Source organism: Equus quagga, chromosome 4, assembly GCF_021613505.1.
Source record: "Equus quagga isolate Etosha38 chromosome 4, UCLA_HA_Equagga_1.0, whole genome shotgun sequence".
NCBI classification, from domain to species: domain Eukaryota; kingdom Metazoa; phylum Chordata; class Mammalia; order Perissodactyla; family Equidae; genus Equus; species Equus quagga.
The window spans coordinates 94187945-94215639 of NC_060270.1; the positions used below are offsets into that span (position 1 = coordinate 94187945).

The 27695-nt window shown below is 39.1% G+C and overlaps 1 protein-coding gene across 18 annotated transcripts in view; it reads right to left on the reverse strand.

The window, feature by feature from the left end:
- NEB (nebulin) overlaps positions 1-15940 on the reverse strand; it is a 189279-nt gene extending 173339 nt beyond the window's left edge. For all 18 annotated transcript variants that reach the window (XM_046658453.1, XM_046658470.1, XM_046658469.1 and 15 more), the window contains exons 1-10: positions 15863-15940; positions 15153-15237; positions 14560-14624; positions 10957-10998; positions 9124-9327; positions 7190-7297; positions 6613-6717; positions 5809-5913; positions 5044-5148; positions 75-179 (exon numbers count right to left, since the gene is read on the reverse strand). In XM_046658453.1, coding sequence (XP_046514409.1) covers positions 75-179; positions 5044-5148; positions 5809-5913; positions 6613-6717; positions 7190-7297; positions 9124-9327; positions 10957-10998; positions 14560-14595 — 810 coding nt within the window. In that variant the 5' untranslated portion in view covers positions 14596-14624; positions 15153-15237; positions 15863-15940. The remainder of the gene's footprint in view (positions 1-74; positions 180-5043; positions 5149-5808; positions 5914-6612; positions 6718-7189; positions 7298-9123; positions 9328-10956; positions 10999-14559; positions 14625-15152; positions 15238-15862) is intronic.
- Between the last annotated feature and the right edge of the window lie 11755 nt (positions 15941-27695).

Sequence of the window (27695 nt, forward strand, 5' to 3'; positions counted from 1 at the left end):
ATTTCTTTTCTCTCTTGGTTGAGATTATTAAGGTGAGTTTTTGAGAAATCAGTGTCCCATTCTTATTTACTTACCTTGCTCACTTGATTGGTCACTTTCTTGGCAAACTCTATATCTGGAGGATCAGGTAGAGAAGTGAATTGAGTCCGCTGTTCAGCATGACCTTTTTTGTAGGCAATCTGACAAAATCAAAGACAGGGATGCTCATGAGTCATAGAAAATTATTCTACTTCCTATATCCCATTTGCTGGCATTTTTTAAAAAGACTACGTTTTCACCTTTATTTGAAGTTTTAAATTTTAGTGTACCACATAACCATTATTTACCCTTTTAGATGTTACCTGCCCTTGCTCTCAGTAGCACTAGCAATTTTGATTTCTCTGAGTCTTCCTCTTCTCCAAGAATATTGGCCCTAGATCGGTTTCCTTCCATTCATCTCCACACTATGATTGTGACTGAAATCATTCTCTTAGCCAGCATTCTTAACTCCCAACTTCTTGTCTTTACATCACACCTGCTGACAAAACCCCCAGCTCTGGGTCAACTCAGCCACATACTTCCTCTGTTCTTACATCCAAGATGCTGAGTGCTACTGAAGAAAATCACACAACTCCATGGATTCAGTAATGATAACTTGATGACCAGAGCTCAAAGGGACACAGGAAGAAGGTACAGAGGGATGAGAGATAGCCTTTTAAGCCCAAGCCCTTAGCTTGAAATCTATGTGCCTACCGAAGGATATGTTCTGTGAACAACAGCTTGCTTGGGGCTCTGTGCCACTTTGCTGTTACTGAAGCTGGAACATCCCATTATGTATCTCTGGTCAGTCTCTATTCCCAGTGGCTGGTCTAAACCCAATACTGTCCTTAAGCCCCTAGTCAACTCCACCTTACCCTCAACTTCCTCTTTCATAGAATAAAGAAAAGCTAGACTCTTATTTTTCTCCATTTTCATCCCTGCCTCTCTCACCTGCTGTGTGGCTCAGAGAAGCATCGCTTGCAGGGCCTGAGTCCTGCATCAGAGGGCTCTTCCCTCCAGGTGCTCTTTGTACCTAGCTTTATCAGTTACCCCTCGTCTGTCTTACAGCTTCCACTGCTCCCTCATCATTACTCCCTTCCTTCAGCCTATAAAATGCCTCTCTAGCCTTAAAATAAGTATCATGTCCATTAATCATGCATCCCCTTCACTCTCACTCTCCCTTTTTCTTCACCACTGACTCCTCTGGCTTTTCCTTCCACCAATCTTGACCCCTGCCTCCAGCAAAGAAAAACTAGCCATAGATCCCCAGACACATGAAGCCCTCTACTGTCTCTGGACCTCGTACATGCTGCTCCCTTTCCCTAGAACGCCCCAATGTCACCTTCTCCCCATCTGCCTGCAAACTGCTACTCCTTCTCTGTGTCTCAGGACAAACACAGTTTCCACTCTTGTATCCTCCCTGACTCAGTGACCTTCTCCAGGGATCTCACTGAACTTGGCCCTCACTTCTTTGAAAGAATTATCAGATGACACTGTAACTGGTTGTTTACGTGTCTGTCCCTCTTGAGACTGTGAGCTCTCTGGGGTGGCAGAAAACATGCTCTCTCATCTGGGAACCCTTGTGGCTTGCACAGTACCTGACTAAAGCAAGGGTTCAATGACTGATTTCTGAATGTCTGTTATATACACTGAGGTCATTGGGGAAAGTCTGAAGAAGAGAATTATCCTTCCAATTCTTCCACTATGCACCAGTGAGACTTCTACAAATTATTTCTCCTTCCACGTGGCAGTATTCTTATTTACAAAGTAAAGAGGTTGCAGAGTTCCAAGGCCCCAACCATCTTCTTCATGCTTTAACCAAGTCTAACTATATCTTATCCTTATAATATCTACAGTGCCTATAACAAAAGTTTTCATGGACATCAACTGGGATACAAAAGACAGATTTTAAAATGCATTTATGTTAATTCCACTGCTTAATTTCTTTTAAATAAGTGAAGACGTATTTTAGGCATAAGGCAACCTGTGTTTTCCGTGGCTGACTAAGTCCTTAGGGAGAAGGTAACATTCTGCCAGGAGAAATGCTTATTAAGTATGACACCTTGTCTAGAACTTTCAGAGAAATCAGATCTAGAAGTCTTAATTTCTCAGGAACCTTGGTCAGAATTCTGTCTAGTTAGAAATCTGTGCTCTGGATCAGCTTAAAGACTCTCTTAGTGTTTGCAAAGTTTTTGGTCTCTACTTAGATAATAACAAAAGCATGATAATTAAGGAGGGACACAGGAAGAAGGCACAGGAGGAGGAGAGGGAGCCTCTGAACCCAAGCCCTGAGGTTGAAATCTACATGCCTACCCAGTGGTATGTTCTGTGAACAATAGCCTGCTTGGGACTCAGCGCCCAAAAATTGCTGCCAACAGTATTAATAGGCGTGTTAGTAATCTGACACTTAGTGCATACTTGGTCTACAATAAAAATAAAAGCCATACTTTAACTTCCAATCTTTCTAAGGAAGGGCGGGAAGATTCTACTTCATTATTATATATTCTCCTTTGTTATATCTTCTATTGAGATATCTCAAAAAAATGTGGTCAAATTTAATTGTTCAAAGTCTGTAGCACTAGAATGGCATAGAAGTAACCCTTCCTCTCTTCATTTTATGGATAAAGGAGACATTAGGAGATTAAGTGTCTTCTTGGAAACCTCTCCCTAGGCTTACATGGCATGGCATTTCCTGGTTCTCTTTCAACTTCTGCCTGTTCCCTTAATCTTTTGCTGATTCTTTTCCAGATGTCCTAAGTGTGGGTGTCCTCCAAAACTGCCCTTGGCCATACACTCTTCTGCCTCCCTCATACACTTTCACGTCTTCACCTGTCATTTTTAATCTGAAGACTCTCAAATATTAATCTCTTTTCCTGATCTCACATCTATGCAATAGTACTAAATTTCTAATTTATCCATAGGATGTCTTGATCTGAATGTTCCTTCCATTATCTCAACTCTATTTCTCTTTTCACTAGTGCTCCTTTACCAGTTGCACTCCTACACAGCCAGGCTACCAGTCTTTGTCATAAACTCATCTATGGCTCCTTTCTCTCTTTTGTCTCCAATATCCAATGTCATTAACGTTTTTTAAATACTTATTACCTTCAGATTCCTTTCTTTCTCTCCTTTGTCCCTGTCATCCTTCTGATCCATCTGCATTAGTAAAATAGTCTTCCACAAATTATCGTTATTTTTCCTAGTCCCAACCCACCATATTGTCCATCAAAATTTCTCCAGATTCTGCTTTTATCACATTGTTTTTCTCTCCAAAATCTTATGATGCCTCTTATTGCCTACTATGTCAGGTCAAAATTCTTCTGTCTGATTTTCAAGGTACTGCTGCCAATTTCTTACACATGCCGTCCTAACACAGCACCCACAGCATTCACTTTCTCTGTCCCCTAAAAGTCCAGACTCAGTTCGCCTCTGTCCTTTTGTTTGCCTGCTCTCTCCTTGAAATGTTTTGCCTGTTCATCAGTCACTGCCCATTCCCTAGGGATCACAACCTGCACATGGCCTTCTATGATTATTCATACGTGTCCCATCTTTCTCTTAGCAAATATTAGACTGTAGAGATTTTTTTTTAACTTTTTTCTTATTGTTTGATATATAACACTTTTTTTCTTATCATCTTGATTATAAATTCTCTAGGGAAAGTATGAAAATTTCTTGTTGTACTTTTCTGTCCTGCCAGGTATGCATGCACAATGAACTTTCAATAAATAACATTGATCAGTTGATAAAGGTCACAGAATATTATGCATTCATGAGATACAGAATCAAAAAGCTAACTTGAAAAGAGAAGCAGGAGGTCCCTACACATTAAAATTGGTGCCATGTACTAGATGACCTTAAAATTTCTTCTTTAGTTCCTAACTTACCCTATGGAAGGACATCAGTATATCTGTGCTATATTTTAACCAATTACATGCAAATTGGGATAAGAAATGTGTCTACTAAATTTGAAGGTGATATCAAGTGAGAGGCAATAAAAATTAGACCTCAAAAGTTGGATACTCCATCAAATGAGTATGTATAATTTCAGTTCATGGCAAGATGGAATCCTAAGATCCATTGGAAGTAAATCCCAATAAGTCTCAAGATGTCAACTCATTGGTTAAGTCCATATTGAACGTAAGAGGTTCCAGGGATTTAGCTGACAATTAAAGAAAAAATAACTTGTCATTTCATAATACAGTGCTCTCCTGATGGCTAGAGCAGTAGTCTTTGAATTTTCAACATGGCCTCTAGAAAATCCAGGGATTAAGAAATAAAGTACCTCAAAACAAGGGGAAGAGCTGGGCCCTCTCTGCTGCTGTTGCTTTCAACCCTAAGGACTTATTAGACCTTTTAACTTCCTCTGATAAACAGTTTTCAAGGTCTAGGATACTAAAATTGTGACCGGTGTGACTGCTGATTTTTCCTAACCTTGAAATATCCTCTGTGTACACCAGTGGCAAGCACTCTGTGTAGGATAATTACACACACATGTTTGGACAAGTATGTCAATCCGGTCTCCCATGCAGAAAAAGGGTGACACACCACAATTCAGACTTTATGATTAGGATAGCAAATCAAAATCCTTCAATAAGATTATCCACTTAATAAATTTGAGAAGGTGGCTGTGATTCCAATAGGTTTTCAAAATGCCATTCTCTTTCACAGAAAAACTTCAACTCCAGCCAAGGGGACAGAAAGGCACGTGTTCTAGTGGAAAAAACCCTGGTCATGGGATCACAAGACCAGGCTTGCCGTCTGGGCTCTGCCACTAACTACTTGTGTGACCTTAGACTCAGGTTCCTCCTGTAAGAAGAGGGGCTTGGACTAAATTATGTCTAATATAAGTTATAAAATCTAATTTAAATTAGATGTCATAAATTATATTGATTCTAGATGCTTCCTCTGCAATGATGGCATTTAGTCTGTTTTAAAGAAGAACTTCAATGAACATCCGGCCCGAAGATGTAATTCAAGGTGTCCTGATTCCACACTCCCAAATGGTGCTGACTGTGTTTCACTTACATCACTGAGAGCTTTCTGGGCTTGGGCGACCCTCCTCAGCTCCGGGCTATCGTTATATGGGTAAAACAAACTTTTGTCTGCTTCCCAGTCTTCAGTGTACAGTTTCTAAATCAGAAGAGAGTGAAAAGTTGTGAGAAAGTGAGATCACACTTACATGAAATACATAATTTTCAATTCCTTCATCAGTGGCACAAAGAACCAAGGGCAAGGTGGAGCGAAGGTAGACGGAGCTCACAGAGAACCTCCCCCTTTCTATGCAATCCAAGTCATGTTTATTAATAGCGTATCCCGCTTCTCCTGACAGATCTTATTTGCAGAAGGGCAAATGGGTCTGATTTTGTTTCATTTCCTTTCTGTCACTTTGCCTTCCTCCTGCAACAAGTACCAACACAAGTGTAAGGAGCCAGGAAGGTGCTTAGTGTACTTTCTGTCAATAGCAAGGAATATCCAAAGTGTAGCACAGGGTCTACAGGAAAACTTAAAACCTTACTTTGTGGGTGTCTCAGAGCTGGATCTCAGGTGCATCTTCTTCCTCCAGATTGTTCAGGTCCCCCAGGGGACCCTCCCCTCCACTCTGCCCAAGAGCTTTCTTCTCAGTTCCCCCTTGCCAAGCCTACCCCTGCAACCTCACACGTCTCAAAGGCTACTCACAAAAAGACTGGGGAACTGTATTTTGGATTATCAAGAATTTACTGCATACTCCTCTAAATGACGTAGTGGGAGGGCACAGGAAGAGAGAAGTGACGACGGAGCAGAGGCCCTTACCTTACTGAACATGGCTGTGTTCTTAACGGCTTGGACAAGTTCAGGGGCATCAGGGGGAAGCAGGTACTTATCCTTGGTGTCTTCCCAGTTCTGCTTGTATAAAACCTAGACAGAAAGAGCAGAGGACTTGTGGCTTGTTGTCTCCCCAAGGGCATGAGGATTTAGAGAACAAAGGAGAGCACTGGGAAGATCTTTCATACCCAAGATGTCCTCGCACAAAGGCTACCAAGGTGCCCATGTGTTACTAGCATTAATTATGGAAACATTGATCCTGTCAACATCCCATAATACTCTTCCTGCATTACTGCATTACTTGAAAAAGTGTACTTTTTTTAAACTGAATCGTGACTCTGATTCTCTGTAGATTCCTTTCAAAGATTGCAACCTATCAGTCATTGGCTGAATTTGGATGGTAGACATGTTTCTTTTGACTCACACGGTATTTTTTAAAAGTGTTTTTAATTAGTTGCGTATATGTGAAATTTGGAGATTTCCCATAAAAATTCAGCCCCCAACTTCTTTAAAAAATAAATAAGAGGCTCTGGGGACACTGGGACCCTATTTTGTGCAGCAACTGCCTGGAGCCAACTCGCAGGGCTCAGAGTCTGCAATCCACCGTAGCTCCTACGGCTCACAGTCATCTGTGCAACCTCCCTGACATGTGTGGGCGTTAGAGCTCACAGCGCCTGGGACCCGAGTGGGACCGGTGAGCAGGATCAGGCCTGCACAGTTTTCCCCTCTAAGGCCAGGCAGAGGTAATACACATGCTATTTAGTATCCCAGCCATCCATACCAAGATCTTACCTTACTGACTTGCTGCGACACTTTCTTCGCATGTTCAATGTCCTTTGCTTTTTCATCTACATGACAGATAGTTTTAGCAACATCGCCATCTACTCGATACTTAACCTGCAGAAATAATGCACTATTAGAGCTCACGACAGGTACGAACATGTGTGTATATTAAAGAATGAATTACAATCAAAGAGCATCGACTCAATCACTCTATGTCTGCATCACAAAGCATTTTAGATAGAAAACTGTGATCTCCAAAGATCCACAGAGCACCTGCATTTACTGCTAGTCTGCTTTCCTGGCTGAAATTCAGTCACCCTATGCTCCAGTACGGAGGACCACAGTGAGTCGGAACTTCCATCTCGTATAACCTCTTAAGCTAAATTGCTAAGCCACGCTTTTAGAAATCTCTTTGGATTGACATTTAGAGCCACATAAGCTATGGCCAATGCTTCCTCTTGATTTCTGGACTGGCTCACAGTAATTCGACCCCTTAGTCTCTCTACACCTATTTAAAGCCCGAAATTCCTAGTGCTGGGCATATCTTTGAAATGTCTCTCTCTTTTATTTTAGCAATGCAGCCTACCTCACTGAGTTGGTCTTGTACTTTCTTGATTCTGCGAAGTTCTGGGGTATCAGTTGTGATGGCATATGGCTGTCCTTTTGCTTTCTCGTAGTTCTCCTTGTATTTATTCTGAAACGAATATCAGATATTAGCCTAAAACCTGACAAGATGGCAGCAGAAATTTCAGGCAAAGTACTCATCCCCGCCTGATTAAAAAACAATCCTGCAAGTTATGACAATTATCAGTTGTAACAGCTTTATTTTTGTCCCCTACCCTGATTCTCGACAAAAACTAAAATAGATTTGTTAATTGCTCTTCCTAAACATGGTTGGATGCTGGAGACAGTAGTCGTATTACAGACTATTGTCTTGGAAATGCCCTAAAATGATTCTCTCAATGTTGTTATTGTCTGAATACACACATAAAAAGCCTGAACCTCAATAGTTTTAGCAAATAAATCTAGAAATTGAGTCAAGGATGAAAAGATTGGCTTGCTAATACAATGCAAAAATATTCAATTCAGAAGTTGCAACTAAATCTCAGTGCTTTGGATAGCTGAGACACCAGCTGAATTAACGGAAAGTCTAAATTATGGATACTTTGAAAAGGAATGCAATTTTATTATTTCTGCTAAATATATAATGAGTTCTTGCTTTAAAAATAATGTGGGTAATTTATCATTATTAATGCTTCAAGAATACTCTTGAGTGGAGTAGTCAACAATCTAAATTATACTATCGATTTAGTTCCTAACCACTTTTTAAAAATGTTATAAGGCTTTGCCAACACTTCATTCATATTCCCAGAAATTCTAGGATAGTAGTGTCTGAATTAATGAGATTTTATGGCAATAAGTTGACAGAAATAATTTCTATCTTCGCTAAACACTGCCATGATAAAAGAAGCAAGATAATCTTGTTTTTAGAAATCTGTCTTAGTAGCCTAAGTTTTAGATCATTCAAGAATCTGAACTAGAAATTTACCAAACAGTCCCCAAGAGTTAATGCTAAACCAAAAATGAATATTTATTGGCCAACCACAATAAGATGTTTTTGACATACGCACTAGTCCTATGTACCCAATGTCTGAAATGAAAAAAATTTTCATTTTTTTCAAGCCTCCAGAGGGCGTGCAATCAGGCTACTGAGAGAGATCTCAGCTCACGACGGACGGTCAACAAATTACATCCATTCGAATGGGTCTCAATCTGCTGCCAGTCAGAGTAACTTACAGAACCATATGTGGAAATCTAAGGACCAGGGAGCATCCAGAGTGGTGATTCCCAGTCTGGACTGTACATTAGAATCACCTGAGCAGCTTTCAAAACTCCTTCCACACAGGTCCCAAACCCAGACTGGTTGAGGCAGAATGGCTGGGGCATCAGCAGTTTTAAAGGTCCCAGGGGGTTCCAGTGAGCAGCCACAGTTAAAAACCACTGTTCTAGGGTACAGCCGAACATTCTGACCCTCAGTTTCTGCAGAGTTCTTAGTCTGATCCAGGTTCTCTAAACTACATGTTCTTCTTCACTATACACCTCTTAGAGGCCTTTTTACGTACTGTTAGCTAGACTGCTTAAGAAGCATCCTGCTCAGATATAGTTTAAATAGATGTTATTTAGCTTCCATGAACTGATTTCAACTAAGTCTATATTTATGATTTCATTATTCTGATTGGCTAATAGTGATTAAATACCAGTAAATGCTTTATATTTGGCCTTTTGCTTATTTTGCAGGAATAATTTCAATAAGGATGCTTTCCCTGATGCTGCAAGGGTACCAATGAATTACAGGAAAGGAAAACTCAAGAGTCACAAGGGCTTATAATCCTGCAAAATAAGTTTTGTCTCATACAAGGTTGAGAAATGAAATCCAGCCAGCATCCAGAACGGAGTTGGTTGAGATGAGTAATTTCTCAATAATGAAACCAGATTAGCAGAAGTCGTTTTGAAACTTACTGTGCTAAATAGATCCTGCATTTTCTGACTGTGTGCAATGTAGGGGGTCATGAACTTGGAAGAGTCAACTTTCTTCCGGATGACCTTCTTCCTCTGCACTGGCTTTGCCGCTTCTGGCGGTGCCAGCTCAGGTCTGGAAGGTTTCGATTGCTCATAGTCAGATGTTGACCTTGTTGTCGTAGTTTCATAGAAATGTGTTATTGTCTGAAAATTTGACAAGCGATTCAACATAGTTATGAAAGTAAAAACTGTGATACCATGATCTCGATATTCTGACTTCAAGTTAGACTTACATTCCTGGTATCCATATCTAAAACAAGCCAAAGCAGAAAATCACACACTGGAGCCATTTGAAGGCACATTATGTTACATAAATCTTAATGCTGATTGTTCAAGATTGCATGGAGTAAAAACGTTACTCCTTATTAATTTGCAACATTACCTTAAAACACCATTTGCAGAAAGGAATTCAAACATTTTAAGGTAGGATAAAAATCAGAAGTAAAATATTCTTAAACATTTAAAATCGTCTTAAATTGTCTGAGTAAAGTAAAAGCAAACTTGGGATGAGGGAACAAAAGATTAAGACAAATAATATTAACTCTTTAATAAGTCTAAGAAAAAGCTGTTGTTCTGCAGTCTTTTAGGCATTCGCCCCTGTAGTATCAGACCAAGAATAAAGAACTTAAAAAAAAAAAAGAATCACATCAATATTACAAGTGATTATCATTCTCTGGGATTAGTCAGTTAATTAATGTGAACTGGAGTGCCATTTACATTAGTAAATGGTGGACAAGAATAATGATGACAACATAGTGGGGTAATTATCCTCACAACAGTCCTGTGTATGTGGCAAATTACTGTTTCTTACAATAGGCTGTAGTGGCAGAAACTAAGGCCCAAAGTTTGCGTCTAGTCCAAGATTAAAAACACTGTATATTAGAAAAGAAAATAAGCGGCCAAGTCTTCAATCCATCTCACAGTATAATTTCCTTCACAGCTAATTTCATCTGTATCAAAGGAAGAATTCTAGCATCAATTATGGAAAGAGAAACTTAAGTAACAAGGAAATTGTACAAATATGATAACTCCCCCTAGCATTGTCAGATCATTGCGAATAAGTTGCTTTCTGCTTCTTCTTACTGTCGTATGGTTGACCTTGGAAACTAACCAGTTTACAGCATCTACAGACATTAGTTTTCATGCAGTCATAGGCTCTCTGAGTGGGCTTCACGGTTAGCCATCTACATTGTTTGTAGTGCTCAGGAGAAACTGCTCCATGCAGAAAAGAATGAGTGAGGTATTTCACCTTGAAAAAAAGTTCCAACGTGGAATATTTATGGGAATGGTTTTCTCAGAATTGTTAATGTGCTAAAATCTAAGTAGCATTTCATGGCATCATCAGGGACAAAGGCTTGGAGGCATCATCCCTGTTGGCAGAGATGGTGCCCCACAAGTTACAGCTCTACACAATAAAACTGCTGGTCCTTATGCCAATCACAAGTCTACGGTCACCCCTTTGCTGCAGTCAGAGTGGTTAGAGCCACTGTCATTACTCTAATTAGCATCCCCTACACCAAAAATACCACACAGGCAATGGGGAAAACCATCCCCCAGCCATCTTGGATATGTTGAATAGCAAAAACAGTGATAAAACCTGTCAAACAGGTAACGTTCATTCTTGTACCACCAGCTGCTGGGCACACACAGATGAGATATCCTTCCTTAGATTCTCCCTTTTGCCAGAGCTGTGGCCCTGGGAGTGTAAGAGGGGAGAAGGCTCTTCCTGCTTTAATGAGCGTGCAGCCCATGCAGCTGTGGGCTGGGTCTTACCTCCCTCGGCTCCTCTTCGTAGACTGTCTCTTCTGTGTAGTACTATAAATAGAGCACAAAAGTATTGTCATGAGAACCAAAGCAGAAATCACTTCTCCTCTGCTTCAACTGAACCACGCGGGTTGTTTCACTTGCCCCGTTAATTTGCTATATCTGTGGGAAGGAAGGAGCTGAGGGAGCCTCTTCATGTTTTGGAACTCATTTTAACTTTGTGAAAACTTCAGGGAAGCTAAAGAGAACGCCATCAGACTGGACGAGGAGACACAGAGTGATGAGAAACGTGTCTGAGGCTGGTTATTAATCAGGGAAAGCTATTTTATTTGGGACAAGTAAAACTTTTCCTTATGGTACCTAAGATAGAATTTGCTGAGAAAAGAATATAATAACAATGTCTTGAGTGTGTGAGTTGGGTAGAGAGGAACTGTGATAAAACTCACTGTTAGCTGACCAAAAATAAAACCAAACAGAAACTTCAGTGTGAATAAAATCTTTAAATGGATTGTGCCATGGAAATAATAGATCCAAAGGCATATATGCATGTCAATTATTCCTATACCACCCTGATCACTAAGAAATGAGAGCTTCCTCTGGGGTGATGGGTGAATCCTTTCCAGTAGTGTGATGGTCCTAAAAGGGGTGCTAAGAGGAAAGTTTACAAATGCCAAGGGAAGAAGGAAAAAATGAGAAGATTCCTCATCACAAAATGTGGGAAAGTTAGGCAGCAATTTGCCACTGATGGTTCTGAGGTGCCTGCAGGCTGGATCTGAAATCAAATCTACTTTTGTTGTATTTCTGACATCACCAGCAACAAATAGACTCGGATAGGAACTGGCTGACATTTTGTTTCACATGCGTCAGGAGAGTGGAATCCTGCCCCCAGTCTCACCCAGAAAGCTGGGCGAACAGAAGGAAAGACTGGTTTAGGCCACAGCACACGAGGAAAGGGATAAAAATGAAACACTTGGCTCAATTTCTCAGTCAACAAAATGTATAACATTTTGTGCTTCATTTCTCTTTTCTCTGCCACCAAAACATATACTCAGACAAAGGGGAAAACACTGAATGCAAAATTTCCCTCCAAGGCCTCCTTTCTTCTTTCCTCGGTTCAGTGAACTCTCATCGAGTTACTTAACCTCTGTCAATAAACCACATGCTCTATTTCACTTGCAGCAAAATTAGTGGAAGACTTGCCCAATGTCCCTCACTCTTGCATTCTCTTTGCTTCTGTACCATTTCTTTCTTTATTTGAAATCTAATTCTGTCTCTGTGTCCTTACACCTAGCAACAGAAATCATAAGCTCTAAAAAGACAGAAAATTTCTCTTTTACATGCTTGTGCCTTCATCGCATGGGAAATACCATTTGGACACTTCAGAATATACTATTGATGCTGATCCACTTGGAACCATTCCTCTGGCCACACAAGACATCAGTGACTTGAGAAGAAATATTAAACTAAAATGAATGATTCACAACTGTTTCGGATTTTCTTAGCATCCAAGGAAAAGCAGCTCTTTGGTTGCCATCCAATATTACCTTTCCTGGGCTCTCACCATTGGTAAATAGATTGTAGAAATAAGCTTATAAAAAAGGCAACATTAGGGGCTGGCCCAGTGGCGTAGTGGTTAAGTTCACACACTCTACTTCAGTGGCCCAGGGTTCCCTGGTTCTGATCCCGGGCACGGACCTATGCACGGCTTGTCAAGCCATGCTGTGGCAGGCGTCACACATATAAAGTAGAGGAAGATGGGCACGCATGTTAGCTCAGGGCACATCCTCCTCAGCAAAAACAGGAGGATTGGCAGTAGATGTTAGCTCAGAGTTAATCTTTCTCCAAAAAAAAAGGGCAACATTATCCAAATGATCGGCATTAACTCTCTGCCAAATCTCAGGTTTTTTTAGAGCTGTGCCACTAATTAGATGGTACATCCTTCTTTCTTTTCCTTTCTTTCCAAGTCTGTTTAAGTTTGAGTAGAAAGTCACAGCACAATTTTATTTAAATGTCCAAGATCCCTAGGAAATATATTCTTAAAACTAATTCCTGCCTGTTCTGTGACCTCTTCCCTGACTATTTTCTCGAATCTGCCACCATCCCATTCTTAAGGCATCGTTTTTGAGGTCAGAGAGACCTTGGTTCTGAATCTCTGGCAGGAAGTCTATTAGTTTAGCACCTGCTGGTCAGACCCAGAAGCAGTAATGGGAAAAAAATGGCAAGGATGAGATGCCTAAAAATAGCCCCTTCCATTTTTATGACATCTAGTTAAATCAATCAAGTCTAGCACTAAGGACAATTTCCAGTGACTGATGAATACAATTATTTTAAGAAAGACAAGGGATATTTAAGCTGGCGGCTAAAACGTATTCCCAGTATTACCAGCATAGGGAAGGCAATTTAATTTTTTATTGTGTTAGTGTTTGATGGTGATTATTCTGACCCTTAGGGATGTATGTAAAATGCACACTAGTGACAATATTGAACATTGAGGATGTGGCCTTTGGCATTTAAGCCAGAGTAGTTGAATGTTATATTGTATGAGATTGGTTCTGTTTTTTTTTCATATTCTTCAGTAATAAAAGCAATTTTATTTGTAGAATAAAATAACGTTTTCTTCATCTAAATATAGCCTGGTCCATAAAATAATCTTCCAAAGACAAATGTTGGCACTTTCATTTGGAATTTGATTCTAGGTTAATTTCACTCTTACTAAAAAGCACAGATTTTCAAAACTGCCTCCAAGTGTCTTGGGCACATGGAGCTTTTCCTATGTTTAGATCATCATGATTAATTGGTAATTCTTAAGCACTTTCAGATTCAGTGGCAATGTATTTATATGTATGTGACTGCAAAGGCAAGAGCTGATTAAGAAAAACCGTAACATAATAAAAACAAAATTATATGAAATAAACAATTAGCAACTTTGTAAAATGTGTCAGATGTCCACCAATAATCAAGATGCTCACTATTGTCTTTGCTCTTTTTCAAAATTCAAACACAAAAGCTAGTCTTGTTCCCTTAGATAAATGTAATGGAGTTGGTGGGAAAGTGTGGCTCCTACTGTCACTTGACATCATGAGTTTATTTTTATATATGTGTGTGAGTGCACATATAAAATCTCATATGTGCATATAATCTCACATACATATTATTCTGATCATTTAATCTGTATCGCCCTATAGATAATCAGCTCGCTGAAACAAAGAGTAAGTAGCTGTTTTCCTCTGTTGCTATGCAGACACCAAGAAAAAGAGCTCACTTTTCAGAATTTTCTTTTCATCTTCTCTGTTGGTTTGATCAGAGGGTTGGCAGTAAGGGAAAAAGGTAGTTTTAGAATACAAATTAAAATCCACCTTTACTCCACACTTTGTTTTTTAGAGAGTTTAAAGAAAAGCAAAAGTGAGAAACAGTGATATTTCTTTTCAGTTCTAAATCCCACATAATTATAGTGAAACTGAATGTAAAATATTCCTTTCTCGTGCTTTAATGATGACTCTTTGTGAAGTTATAATAGACAATGTATTTTTCGAATGATTAATTCACCTACAAGGCTCTGATTGTCACTACAGAAAATACTTTGCTGTCAGAGTTGGGGTTTTTCAATCTTACCTCCACCACCTCCTCATACTCTTCGTCATCTGCCATTTTCCCAGAGTAGTAGTGGCACCTACAAACTTTTCACATTCCAGACAAATGAAAATACATTAAAATCTCTCCCCAGGACTGAAATCATCTTATAACATTATAAAAATAGGATTACAACTAATCTATTCTACGTAGTCATATATTTTTGCGGGCTAATGAGAGAAGACATTTAAACACAGGTCTGAAAAACTGAAGCTTCCAATTTCTTTCTCTTGATTTCTTCAGGAACGTGTTGAGTACTGAGCCTTCCGGCTACAGGATCAATTTAGTGTAAAGGAAGTAGAGGAAGGGAGTGAGAGGGTTTGGATTCAAAGGAACAAGTATTTAAGTTCCCAAATACTTGGAGAAAAATATTTTCAGGCAATAACTATAGTGAAAGAAACTTCAGCTCAGCCTTTTGGAAGAAGTTGGAATTTTCTCCCCCAGCCCCAAATTTCTAAGCACATTGAGTTAGGTCTCCGTACTGCTCTAATACGTGGGACACAGTATATCCTGTGCTTCAAATTAGAACATGTGAAAATAAATCTGCTGATAGATTGTAAAAGAAAAATAGAAACCTCAAGGAAATGGGGTTATTTTCTTCCCGAAAACCATTGGCTTGTATGAATTTTTCTCTTTCGTTTCTGTAGCTCCCGTTCCAACCTGGAAAATAACAAATTTTTAAAGCATTGATTGAAAGGCATGTAAGACTGTGGATCTTTGGTCTAAGTTTGCAGTTCAGGAACTAACATAAGGATCTCCCAAGCCCTTCTTAGTTTGACGCCAGAGAGGCAGAGTCTCTCTTGACAAAAGTGGATGATGAGTTGGAGCAGCTGTTCCTTTGCCTAAAGATATTCGCCATGTAAACCAATACCCCGCTGTGGCTGGTTTTGTTAAGCTAGCGAAACTGCCGCTCCTTCTGAGGCAAAGGAAGCCCAGTAGAACAGGATAAATATAGGAATGTAAAACATAGATCGTTTTTCATAATAACATATTTAGAAAAAAAAATCAAAGCCAAAAAATGAAAAAAAACCCACCAATTTTGTTAGATAAGAAAGGCAACTCAGTCAAGCACTAAATTGGTTAGTGGAGGGCTTCACTCTTATCACACACTACTTGTCGGATATTAGTAGGGCCTGAGGAGGGCAATGGGGTCACAGACTTTCCCAGTCACATTGCCGTCACTAATTTCCCCAGTTAAGCCCCAAAATGTTAGAAAATACTTCGAGGGAAGTTGCGGAACATCTCCTGAAAAGTCACTACAGAAAAAGCCATAATTTGGCCTTACCTTCAATCTACCAAATAGTTTTTCTCAGCAGCAAAGCCTCTCTCAACTCTCCCCTCCTGAGAACCCCAGACAAGAGCCAGTGTGGTGCCTGGGCTCCGAATTATCATGTGGCGAGAACGGCCAATCAGATTTGGAGTCGCTCAAATTTCAGAAGCTAAATATACTGAGTGATCTTCTGAAAAGCACCTGTTCATCAATTCCACTAAAGGATCAAGGGCAACAAATTGCTTGCTTAGAACTCTCCAGACAGAATGGCATTTTACCTAACTTCCAGCATGTTGGGGTTAAAATTTAGGTTAGAGCTCTCCTTTACTGTAGTCCTGTTGAATACCACATTCATGCGAAAGAATTTAGGAGAAAATTAGCACAACTTTGAGGGGTTCTGACCCTTCTCTAACTGCTTTCTTCATGTCATTTGCCCAGTCCTCACGGAAGTAAACATGCTTGCTCTCGTACAGCTCACCAGCTGAGCTACAGGCAAATTACAGGTGTTTTGAAAGAAATGGAGGAATAAGATCCAGAAAACATCAAGTTGGCAAGAACAGTTTTTTTTAACGTGATAAAATAAAGTGATAGGTGAAATATTTGGTGGTGACGTTAGATAAGATATCCACAGGGTGTAATTAGAGAAATAGGCCCCATCATTTTTCTATCACTAAACCAGGGGGCCATGCCAAGATCGTATTCATTTCTTCTCCCTCCCTACGTAGAGCCGGCTGCTAGGAATACAGAGCCTCTCTCATCCGTAACTGGATTACCGATTTTCCATTTTCTCAGATGGTTCCTAGAAGCAAAGTGTGAATGCAGGCACAAGAGGGTTCAATTTCCGAACAGCAAGAGCAGGTAAAATGGAAATCGGTAAATTACCAGGAGAAGATAATTCTCTACTAGGCACGTCAGAGTGGAAGACATTGACTTGTAAAAAGTATCTAACAATTTTCTACCTGAAGACCGTTTTCGCTGGTTTAATCTCTCTCCACTCCTCTGTACTGAGGCAGAAATCCTGTGGGTCACCTATATCCTGATCCAGATTTGAGATTCAACATATTGTAATAGGTCTTTTTTAGTTAAATGTGGGGAAGTAATCTTACATTTCACACATATGTACCTCTCCCTCTCCCGTGATTCATACGGTGATCAACAAAATTGAACTTCATTTTATCATGTTAACTATCATTCCTCTTCATTTTGTATGTTCTCACAGATCTTATGACCGAGGGATATGTGCGTACTATGAGATCGTTCACTTGGTATCTGCAAACTAGAAGAACAGTGACTTACTATTCATTATGCGTTTTAAAAGATGGTGTTCAGTTGATAAATAACACAGGCCCATTTTTAAAACAACGTATAGCACAAAATTACATAAGGTAAAAAACAAGCATAGACATTCTAATGCTAATCTGAAATTATGCCCTCTCAGGATGAAAGAGCAACTCTGTCTACGAGACATTTTTCTGGCCTATCTTTGGTCTCTTCTGTGGGACAAGAATAAATTGACACCCTGATTTATTGGTAGGTTCTTGTTACATGCCTTGCACATAGTAAGTGGTCAATCAATGTTAGCTATTATTATTTTTTTATTACCTTTTTTTTGACATTTTATTGGAGTCTTCCCCTTTACCCTACATTAAACTGAAATACCAAAATATTATGAACCTTCTGAAATAGAGAGTAATCTGAGAATTTATAATAAGTGTGAGCTTGACTAGAAGCCTGCTAATTGACTACAAAGCAAAGAAGGGTACAGTTAGGTGCCACTAGCAGAGCTTCAGGCGATGCCAACCTAAATATGAAAGTACAGCAGTGTCGTGTCTGAGAACTAGAAGAGATTCCATGGGGGAGATGGCATCACAACAGAGTTTTTGTTGTTGCACATTATTTGATTTCATGAGTTACTTTAATCAAATTGTATATACACATCATTTAAGAATTAAATAGTTTTGCAAGGCTTGTTACTAAAATCAGTGGCCCTGTTCCCACTGTTTTATTTTCCCTCCCTGGAGACAATCATGTTAACTCTTTTAGCTGAATCTTTCGTTATTTATCTCTGCACATTTAATAAAGCGTCTGTATTGCTCTTTTCTGATTTTTCCACCCATGGGCATTATCTGTTAGGTTTCCACATTGGAAGATGATGTTTGAGTTCATTTTCATATAAATCCCCACTCTCACCAGACACAAACCTCATCTTCTATCTCTCTATCCTCCCAATCAGGATCTATTTGTGTAATTCAGAATTCAATGTTTACATTATTATTAGCAAAAGGCTGATCACAGCTGAACTCCATATATTATGATTTTTTTTCTTTTCCTGAGCAAGGATTTGTTTTCTATATGTAAGATATATGTTCTGAATTGATCTTTCTTTCTCTGTCCTTTCTTCCTCCCTTGGCTTAATTTTTCTAGACAAGTAGTATCCAATAGTACTTTCTGTAATGATGGAAATGTTCTATACCAGCATCATGCAGTATGGTAGCTGCTAGCCACATGTGGCTATTGAGCATTCTAAATGTGACTCGTGTGACTGCAGAAGTGAGTTTTGTATTTTTATTTAATTTAAACTTGAATAGCCACAGGCATCAGGTAGCTATGGTGTTGAGCAGTATAGCAGTATAGTTCTAGACACTTATCACTATTGACCTCAAACTTCTGTCTAAATCTGCTCTCAGTATTTTCAAAGACATCAGATGGCATTCTACAATGTACCCATTTCATCTTCTTAGATTTCTCAGGGACCTTTTTGTCCCATCTGGACAAGCACCCTCTGTCGCTGGTGCTCAGCTCTCATATTCATCACCATTTATTGTCATTCTGGGGATTCCTCTCTTCTCTCTCCTGAATTTAAAGCTGCGTTTCATGGATCCCACGACTTCCTCTTTCTTGATGAACTTCCTTGTTTTGACGGAAGATATCCCCCAGTAGTTTCCTGAGACAGAGTATATAGGAGGTAAAGATCACATCCGGCACGTCTGAAAATACCTTTATTCATCTTCACTGTTGATTGACATTTGGCAGGGGGTAGATTCATGTTCCTTAATCATTTTGATATCATTGTCCCACCATAGCCTAACTTCCAATGCTACTAGTGAAAAGTCTGACGCCATTCTGATCCTTGCTGTAGGACTTGTTTTTCAGTCTCCCTGAAAATTTGTAAGCTCTCTTCTTCTTCATCTCCAGAACGCTGAACTCTCACCTCCCTTCATGCGGATCTTTTCATCTGTTGTTCATGGCACTTGGTGGACCCTTTCAGTTTGGAAAGTCATAAACTTCAGTTCTGCAAGCTGTCTTGAACTGTTTTCATGATCTCCTCTCCTCTGTCCTCGTTCTCCACTTCCTGTTGTTCAGATGTGGAATCTCCAGGACTGGTCCTCTAGTTTTCCTCATCTCTTCCATCTTATCTTTCAATCTCTTTGTCTTTTGCTCTTCTTCCTGGGAGAGTGTTTCAACTCTATCTTCCAACCCTTCTATTCAATGTTTTTGTTTTTTGTTTTTGCTATCATATTTTTAATTTCTGAAACTTTTGCGTTATCTGAAAGAGGATACTTTTTAAAGTATCCTTTTCATCTGTCCAATATCTTCTCTTATCTCTCTGAGACTATTAATGGTAGGATTTTTTTAAAGTTCTCATCTCACGGTATATTCTGTTTCCACTATTTCCCCCACCCCATTTGTGCATTCTGGTCTTTATATCAGAGACATTTCTAAGTCATCTAGTGATGCCTGGTACTGTGTTCTTAGTGAAGAGTCATATTAATGAAGAGCTGATTGAATGGGATGTTCTAACTCTGTGTGTGGAGCTCCTTGAAGCGGGAGTCCACTGCATGGTGATTGACCTGGTCTGTTTCCTTGGGGGGCCCCTAGTGTCAGAATGTTTAGGTTTTTCTTCTTGGGCTACTCAGATTCCCCCAAAGCAAGATTTCATAATTGCCAATAGCCAGTAGAGAAAAAGGCCTGGGGGAGTCAGCATCCAGTATATAAACATGCCCTTTACCCCCTGTTTTCTGTACGGTGATGATGGCCTCAACTGTTCCTGAACTCTCCTGGTCTAGAGCCCCTCACTTTCACTTTATCCAGATAACAACCTGCCGTCTTCTGCTGGAGAGGGAGGGACATTCACTGCCTGTGTAAAGCACAAAGTCAATCTTAGGAATGTAGCTACATCTTAAACAGCCTTTGAACCAATCCTCCTGTATTGGGCCCATTCTCCCGTCTCCCACTTCCACATACTTCTGTGCCACAATGCTTCATCTTTGGGGGTTCTGTGGAACAACTCAGGTTGCTCCTCAATATTAAATTAGAACTCTACTTTCTCGGTTCTTCCAAATGGTTGCACTCATTATTCTCTATTTCGCCTTCCAAAATGTTATGGCTCTGGTCTCTCCTCTTGTTCTTTTTGTCTTTTGATTTTTCCCAAAAAGTCCAAATACTGACATTTTGGAGGAGTTTTGTATTAGTCAGAGTTCTCCAGAGAGGCACAACCAGTGGGGTATATATAGATACATATACAAGGAGACGTGTAGGAATTGGCTCATGCAGTTATAGAGGCCAAGAAGTCCCACAATCTGCTGTATACAAACTGGAGAACCAGGAACGTCTGTGGTAGATTACAGTGTGAGTCTGAGGGCCTGAGAACCTGGGGACCACTAGTGTAAGTCCTGGAGTTCGAAGGCCCAAGAACCAAGAGCTCTGTTGTCCAAGGGCAGGAGAATTTGGAAATCTCAGTTCCTTCATCTCCCTTCCTTCATCTTCTTGTTCCATTTGGGTCCTCACCAGATTGAGTGATGCCCACCCACACTGGTGAGGGTAGATCTCTTTACTCAGTCTACCGAATCTTATGATGATCTCTTACAGAACCATCCTCACAGACACACCCAGAAATAATGTTTTACCAGCTATCTGGGCATCTCTTAGCCCAGTCCAAGGTGAATATCATAAAAGTAACCATCGTAGGTTTTAAAGAGGTAACGTAAACACATGTATTGAACTTATCATCTTTACTTAGTAGAGCAGGTCATTTTAAAATTTTGTGTTGAGGGGCTGGCCCCGTGGCCGAGTGGTTAAGTTCGCCCGCTCCGCTGCAGGCAGCCCAGTGTTTCGTCGGTTCGAATCCTGGGTGCGGACATGGCACTGCTCGTCAGACCACGCTGAGGCGGCGTCCCACATGCTACAACTAGAGGAACCCACAACGAAGAATACACAACTATGTACCGGGGGGCTTTCGGGAGAAAAAGGAAAAAATAAAATCTTTAAAAAAAAAAAAAATTTTGTGTTGAAAAGTTACACATACAGAAAAGTGAACAAATTGTAAGTATACATCCCATTGAATTTTCAGAAAGTAGCACAGCTATGTCACCTGCACTCAGATCAATAAACAGAGCATTACCAGCATCTAAAAGCCCTGTTCGTGTTCCATTTTAGTCCTCACCTCCACCAAGAGCAGTCATGACTTGACTTTTGTTACCATAGCCAATGTTGTCTGCCATTTATGTTTATATAAATTTAACCATATTTTGTGTACTTTTTTCACTCTTCTTTCACTCAACAATACGTTTGTGAGATTTGTCCTCATTATCGCCCTGCAGTTTTAGTCCATTCATTGTCTTAGACGTATAGCGTTCTGTTGAGGTAGATTCCAGTTTGCGGCTATTGTGATTAGGCCCCACTATTTCTTTCAACTTGTCACCAAAGTCCAACATGCATACAGACCTAGATCTCAGTTGCAGGAGCCAGATCCTTATCCTAAGACATCCTGGTAGCTTTTGAGTTCTCAGTGGAAAATGGAGCGTGGGACTTGGGACTTATTGCTGAGCTGGGGGACTAGATGTGGCCTGCAGTCAACTGCACAGTTCTTCTCCTTCTGGTGCCTTACGTGATTATTGACGTGAATTAGATGAATAAACCTTTTATGAAATAAAGACTGTGAGGTGGCCCCCTGATGATCCCTGCCTCCTGGTGACACTCTGTGTGTAATCCCCTCCTCTTGAGGGTGACCTGAGTCTTGCTTCTAACCAATAGAAGATGGCAAACCTGTGAAGATGGCATTCCCGAAATTACGCTTCATTATATAAGACTCCATCTTGCTGGCAGACTAGCTCTGGGAATTCTCCCTGCTGGCTTGATGAAATAAGTGACCGTGCTAGGGCAGCCCCTATGGCAAGGAACTCTCATAAGCCTCTAGGAATTGTGGGAAGTCTCTAGGAGCTGAGGGCAGCTTCCAGAAGAAGCCAGAAAGAATCTGGGTCCCTCAGTCTTATAGCTGCAAGGAAATGATTATGCCGCCATCATGAGTAAGCTGGGATGCAGATTCTTCTCCCACTGGAACCACCAGATGAGGACATTGACTGGTCAACAAACTTGTTGCAGCCTTGTAAGGCTCTAAAGAGGGCCCAGCTAAGCCATGGCCAGATTCCTGACCCACAGAAACTGTTGGAAAACATATTGTGTTTTAAACCACTAAGTTTGTGGTAATTGCTTATACTGCAATAGAAAACTAATACATCCTTTGTTCAGCTCTCAGTGGAAAAAAGAAATTAGAATACGCGCAAGAATTTAGGGTATTTCTTTTTAATAGAGTTTATTTTTTTAGAACAGTTTAAAATTTACAGAAAAATTGAGAAGATAGTGCAGAAAGTTCCCGTATAAGTAGAACCAGTTTCTCCTGTCATTGACATCTTACGCTAATGTCATACATTTGTTGCAGTCAATGAACTAATATTGACAGATTATTATTAACTAAGGTCCATCGTTTATTTAGGTCTCCTTAGTTTTTACATAATATCTTTCCTCTTTTCCAGGATCCCATCCAGGATCCCACATTACATTTGGTCAGCGTGGCTCCTTGGCTGCGGCAATTTTTCAGACTTTCCTTATTTTAGGTGACCTTGACAGTTTAAGGAGTGCTGGTGTGGTATTTTGTAGCACGGTCCACTATTGGAATTTGTCTCATGTTGTTCTCTCGAGTTTTGAGTAATTGGGAGGAAGACCATGGAGGTAAAGCGATATTGTCATCACATGGTATCAAGCGGACATGCTATCAGCATGATTTATGACTACTGATATTGGCCTTGATTACTTGGCTCAGGGGTTTGTCAGGTTTCTCCTCCGTGAAGTTACTCTCCCCCAACCCCTTTCCATACCATACTTTTTGGAAGGAAATCACTACACACAGCCCACATGGAAAGAGAGGGAAGTTATGTTCCCCCACTTTTAGGGCAGAGTATCTACATGAAATATTTGAAATTCTTCAACATGGGACATTTTTCTCTTCTCCCCAATTTATTAATTTATTCAATCATCATTTATATCAATAAGGACTCATAAATATTATTTCATACTTTGGGTTATAATCCAGTACTAATTCACTTATTTTCTTATTTCAATTGATCCAGCTTGACCATTGGGAGCTCTTTCAGTTGGCTCCCATGCTCCTTTGACCTACCCTCATCAATGTGTGTGTATGTGAGCACTTTCTTACTTTCTGGCAACACAAGATACTCCAGGACTCCAAATATAAACATACATTTCAGTTTAAATATGAAAGTAATAAATGTTCATTGTAAAAATGTCAAGCAATAAAGATTTATGTAGATTATAATATGAAAATTCCCATTTATTTAACTAATATTTATTGAGTATGTACAATGTACCAGGCAATGTTCTAGGTGCTGCCCTCAGACAGCAGTCACCACTAGTTCACTGAGCAAGATGTGTGCTCCACTTTTTGCTTATTAACAGAACACTTTAGTTTGGGACAGAAATATGCCCGGTTAAAAATACACTCCTCCTGAATTCCCTAAGAGTTAAGGGTAAACTACGGCACAGTTTTGCCAATAAGATTTAAGTGTAAATCTAAGGAATAAGGCATGTGGGAAAGCTATAATTTTACTGATGAACAGGGTCAGATCCAGCTAGCATATGCCATTTTCCTCTTGCCATTCTTCCCTTCTCTATGCCTGGAACACAGATGTAATGACTGGGGCAGAGCGGCCATCTTAAGACTATGAGGATATAAATCATACACTAAGAATGGTAAAGCTAGAAGGAGCGTTAGCCTTTAATGACTTCCTTAATTTTTATATTTTGTAATTATTTTATAATTTAAGTTTAATATACAATTCTACAAATAATTATATTGAGATCATTTTAAATTTTCCTGTATATTACATATTAACATTTTCTATTTTTCACTTTACTGACTATTAATAAAGTTGGTTATTTTTTCCTCTGTTTACTGACCATTTGTATCTTTTATTTGTGTATTGCCTACCCATATCTCCCCTCCTACATTGATTTATAGGCATTCTTAAAATACTATGGATATTAGCCATTTGTCTCGTGTATATTGTGAATATTTTCCTCAAGCTATTTGTAGTGTCAGTAGCCACAGAGATATTTTAAATTTATTTGTAGTCAAATCAGTCAATCTCTGCTTTCCAGTTTTGACACTGCTTATTGAATGAATTGAATTTGAAATGCCACTTCTACCACATATTGAATTAACACGTACTTCTCTTTCTAGACTCTCTTGTGTTATTCTTGTTTTGTTTTCTCTTTACATTCTGGGTTTTGGGGGTTTGTTTTTTGCTTTATTTGATTTTGTTTTTATTGTGAAGTGTAATATACAGAAAACTAAATGAAATTTATTTGTACAGTTTAGCAAATGGTCATAAAGTGAGCATCCACATAACTACCACGCAGGTATAGAAAGGTCATCTGTATCCTGACCTTGACAGTAAAGATTTCCTTGCTTTTATTTTTAATTTTACCACGACTGTATGCATTCCTAAACAATATAATTTAATTTTGTCTGTTTTTAAATTTTACATAATGGAATCACGTTATCTGCAATTTTTGTAACTTTTCACTTAATATCATCTCTGTTGATTTTTATTATTGCATAATATTCCATGTATTACCATCCTTCTATTTATCCATTCTGCTGTTGAGGGGGAATTGAGTATCTAGCTTTTGTCAATTAAGAACAAAGATGAAATGAACATTCTTGTACATGTATTCTGGTGCTCACAGACAATTAAATGATCAGAGCATGTAAGCAGGAGTGGAAATTCTAGGTCAAGAAGCTTACTTATTTTCAACTTTATTAAATAATGCTTCTATTTCCCAGAGTTGGTACCAATTGATATTCTCATCAGTCATGTATGCTCCCAACCTGGCTACCACTTCAGATTAAGCTTTCCAAAATTTGTCTATCTGATGAGTGTGTAATAGTATAATCTCGTGGTTTTAATTTCCATTTTGATGGTTGCTAGTAAAGTGTAAATCCTTTTTGGGTGCTTATTAGACATTTGGATGTTTTTTTGTTTTTTGAGAAGTGTCTTTCTAATTCTCTTGCCCATTTTCCTCTTGAGCTGGTGGCCTTTTACTCATTGATCTGTAAACCCTCTTTATTCTGGATACTAATCTTTTGATGGTTACATATACTTGCAAATATCTTCCCCCTCTCTGTGGCCCATCTTTGCATTATTTTTATACTGACATGTGATGAGCAACAGTTTTTAATTTTCATGTAATCAACTTCATCAATCTTCTCCTTTGTGACTAGTGCTTTCAATAAAAAATCCTTCAACCCCAAGGTCATGATGACGTGTTCCCATATACTCTACAAAAGGTTGGAGTTTCACTGTCACACTTAAGTCTTTACCTGGAAATTATTATTTTTTTATACAGTATGAAGAAAAGACTTAATTTTATTTTTTGCACATGGACAGCCAATTGTGCCTGCGCTTTTTATTAAAAATTCCATTGTTTCCCCACTGGATGAAATTCTCCCTCTGCTATCACTTTCAGAGCTCCCTATTCTATCCACTGGACTATTTGTCTGTCCCTGGACCAGTACCACATGTTTTAATACTGTAGCTTTATGATCTGCCTTGATATCTGGAAAAGCAAATCATCCCACCTTATCCTTTATCTTTAAGACAGTCTTGGCTATTCTTGTCTTGGATATTCTATATAAATTTTAGAAGCAGTTTATCAATTTCCTTAAAAAGTATAGTCTCTTTTGTTCAATTAATCTATTGAACTATTAATAGATCTATTAATCTTAGAAACTGACTGTTTCTAAGTCAGTATCACACTGTTTTATTACCGTAGCTTTCTAATATCTTTTGATATCTGTAGAGCAAGCTGCCTTCATTCTTCTAAAATTCATTTAGCTATTTTTATACTTTTATTCTTTTAGAAGTACTGGGAATTAGCTTAGGAAGTTCCATGAAAATTATCCTTTTTTAATAATTATATTGAATTTATAGGTTTATTTTATAAGAATTTATACTTTCACAATGTAATCTTCCTATCCAGACCCTTTATAACATCCATCAGTAAAGTTTTATGGTTTCTTTATATAGATCTTGCACATAAAGTAGTATAAGTATATTCCGAAGTATTTTAAAGCATTTATTGTCATTGTGAATGAGACTTTGTATAGAATTCCTAGTAGATACTATGTATCAAGTTTCTTATTCTTTGTTGCTATTTCTGATTTCTCGTTCATTATCATTATTAACTTTTTTTGTCAAACTCATTGGGATTTTGAGAAAGGTGGAAATAAATGTGTGTAGTCAGTCAGTCATCTTGAACCCAAAGCATCCACTTTGAGTGGATTTTGATGGGACTTTAAGGGTTGGAAATGACAGGGGGAAGAACATTCCAGGATTGGTGGATAGTATGAGCAAACGCACAGAGGTGGGAAGGTGTGCTGCATGTTTGAAGAATGAAGGTGAATCTGGTTTAGATCAAGTAAAGTAAGAAGCAATGAAAGGCCATGAAGTAGAAGCTATGCTATGGAGGACCCTGAATGCCTAGCTGAGCAAAGGGAAATTTTATGTTTGGACATTGTCATGCTGTTAGTATCTCCTACGTTCAGCTCTTGTATACAGCTTTAAGTCAATCAGACAGTAGCAAAGTAGAAATACATCAGAAACACACATTATATGCTATACAATTAAACATATTCAGTTATGAAACGTGCAGATTCAGTAACACAGTGGGACCATAGGTATGAATATAAATTTATATTAGCATTGAAAAGAACTTTCTCAAATTATCAACCTCCCCGGTGTTATCTGTTTCCCAAAATCCACGTTGAACACTGTAAGTTACCAGTGTTGCCTGCTCATCCTTCTAAATACTCCTACCTCCTCCCACTGATGTTCCCTAATATCAGACCCCGTGAAAAATACATAAGCATAAGAGAGGGAGATTTAAAAATGTTAAATTACCCTCTGACCCATTTCTAGGTTCCTTTTTTCCTGTCTCCAATCTCTTGTAGGACTCGGACATAGGTTTGTCTTCTAAGTATGCTTTTTCATGAGGTTTTATTGTTTGGAGAATCCTGACTTTATAGCAGCGTGGCTCTTGATCTCTGCATTGACATGAAAACAGCCAAGAGTTTTCTTTGTTTTGCTTCTATTGTCCCCTCTCCACAGCCTACCCCCAAATTCTTCTTTCAACTCACCGTCCAGTTATTCAATTGTTCTGGAGTAAATTATCAGAATTTATAACTTAGTGCCCTTCTCCAACAAGACTTTGCAAGTGAATGGGTCTCAAAAAATGCTAGCCTTAAACTGCTGATTTCTAAGGAGTTTCCAATATGAGATATAAAGATAAAATAGCAAAGCTGGTTTTCCTGTCTGACTTGTGAACTAACTTCATAGGCAGTACCTCCAAATCACGCCCCTCACAAAAATTATATGTGCGTATGTGTAGGTATGTATATGTATGTGTGTGTGTATTTTTTTCCAGGAAAACGACTTCCCAAATACTAGTTTGGATACATAAGTCCTTACATTGTTGTTAAAAATAAGGTCTA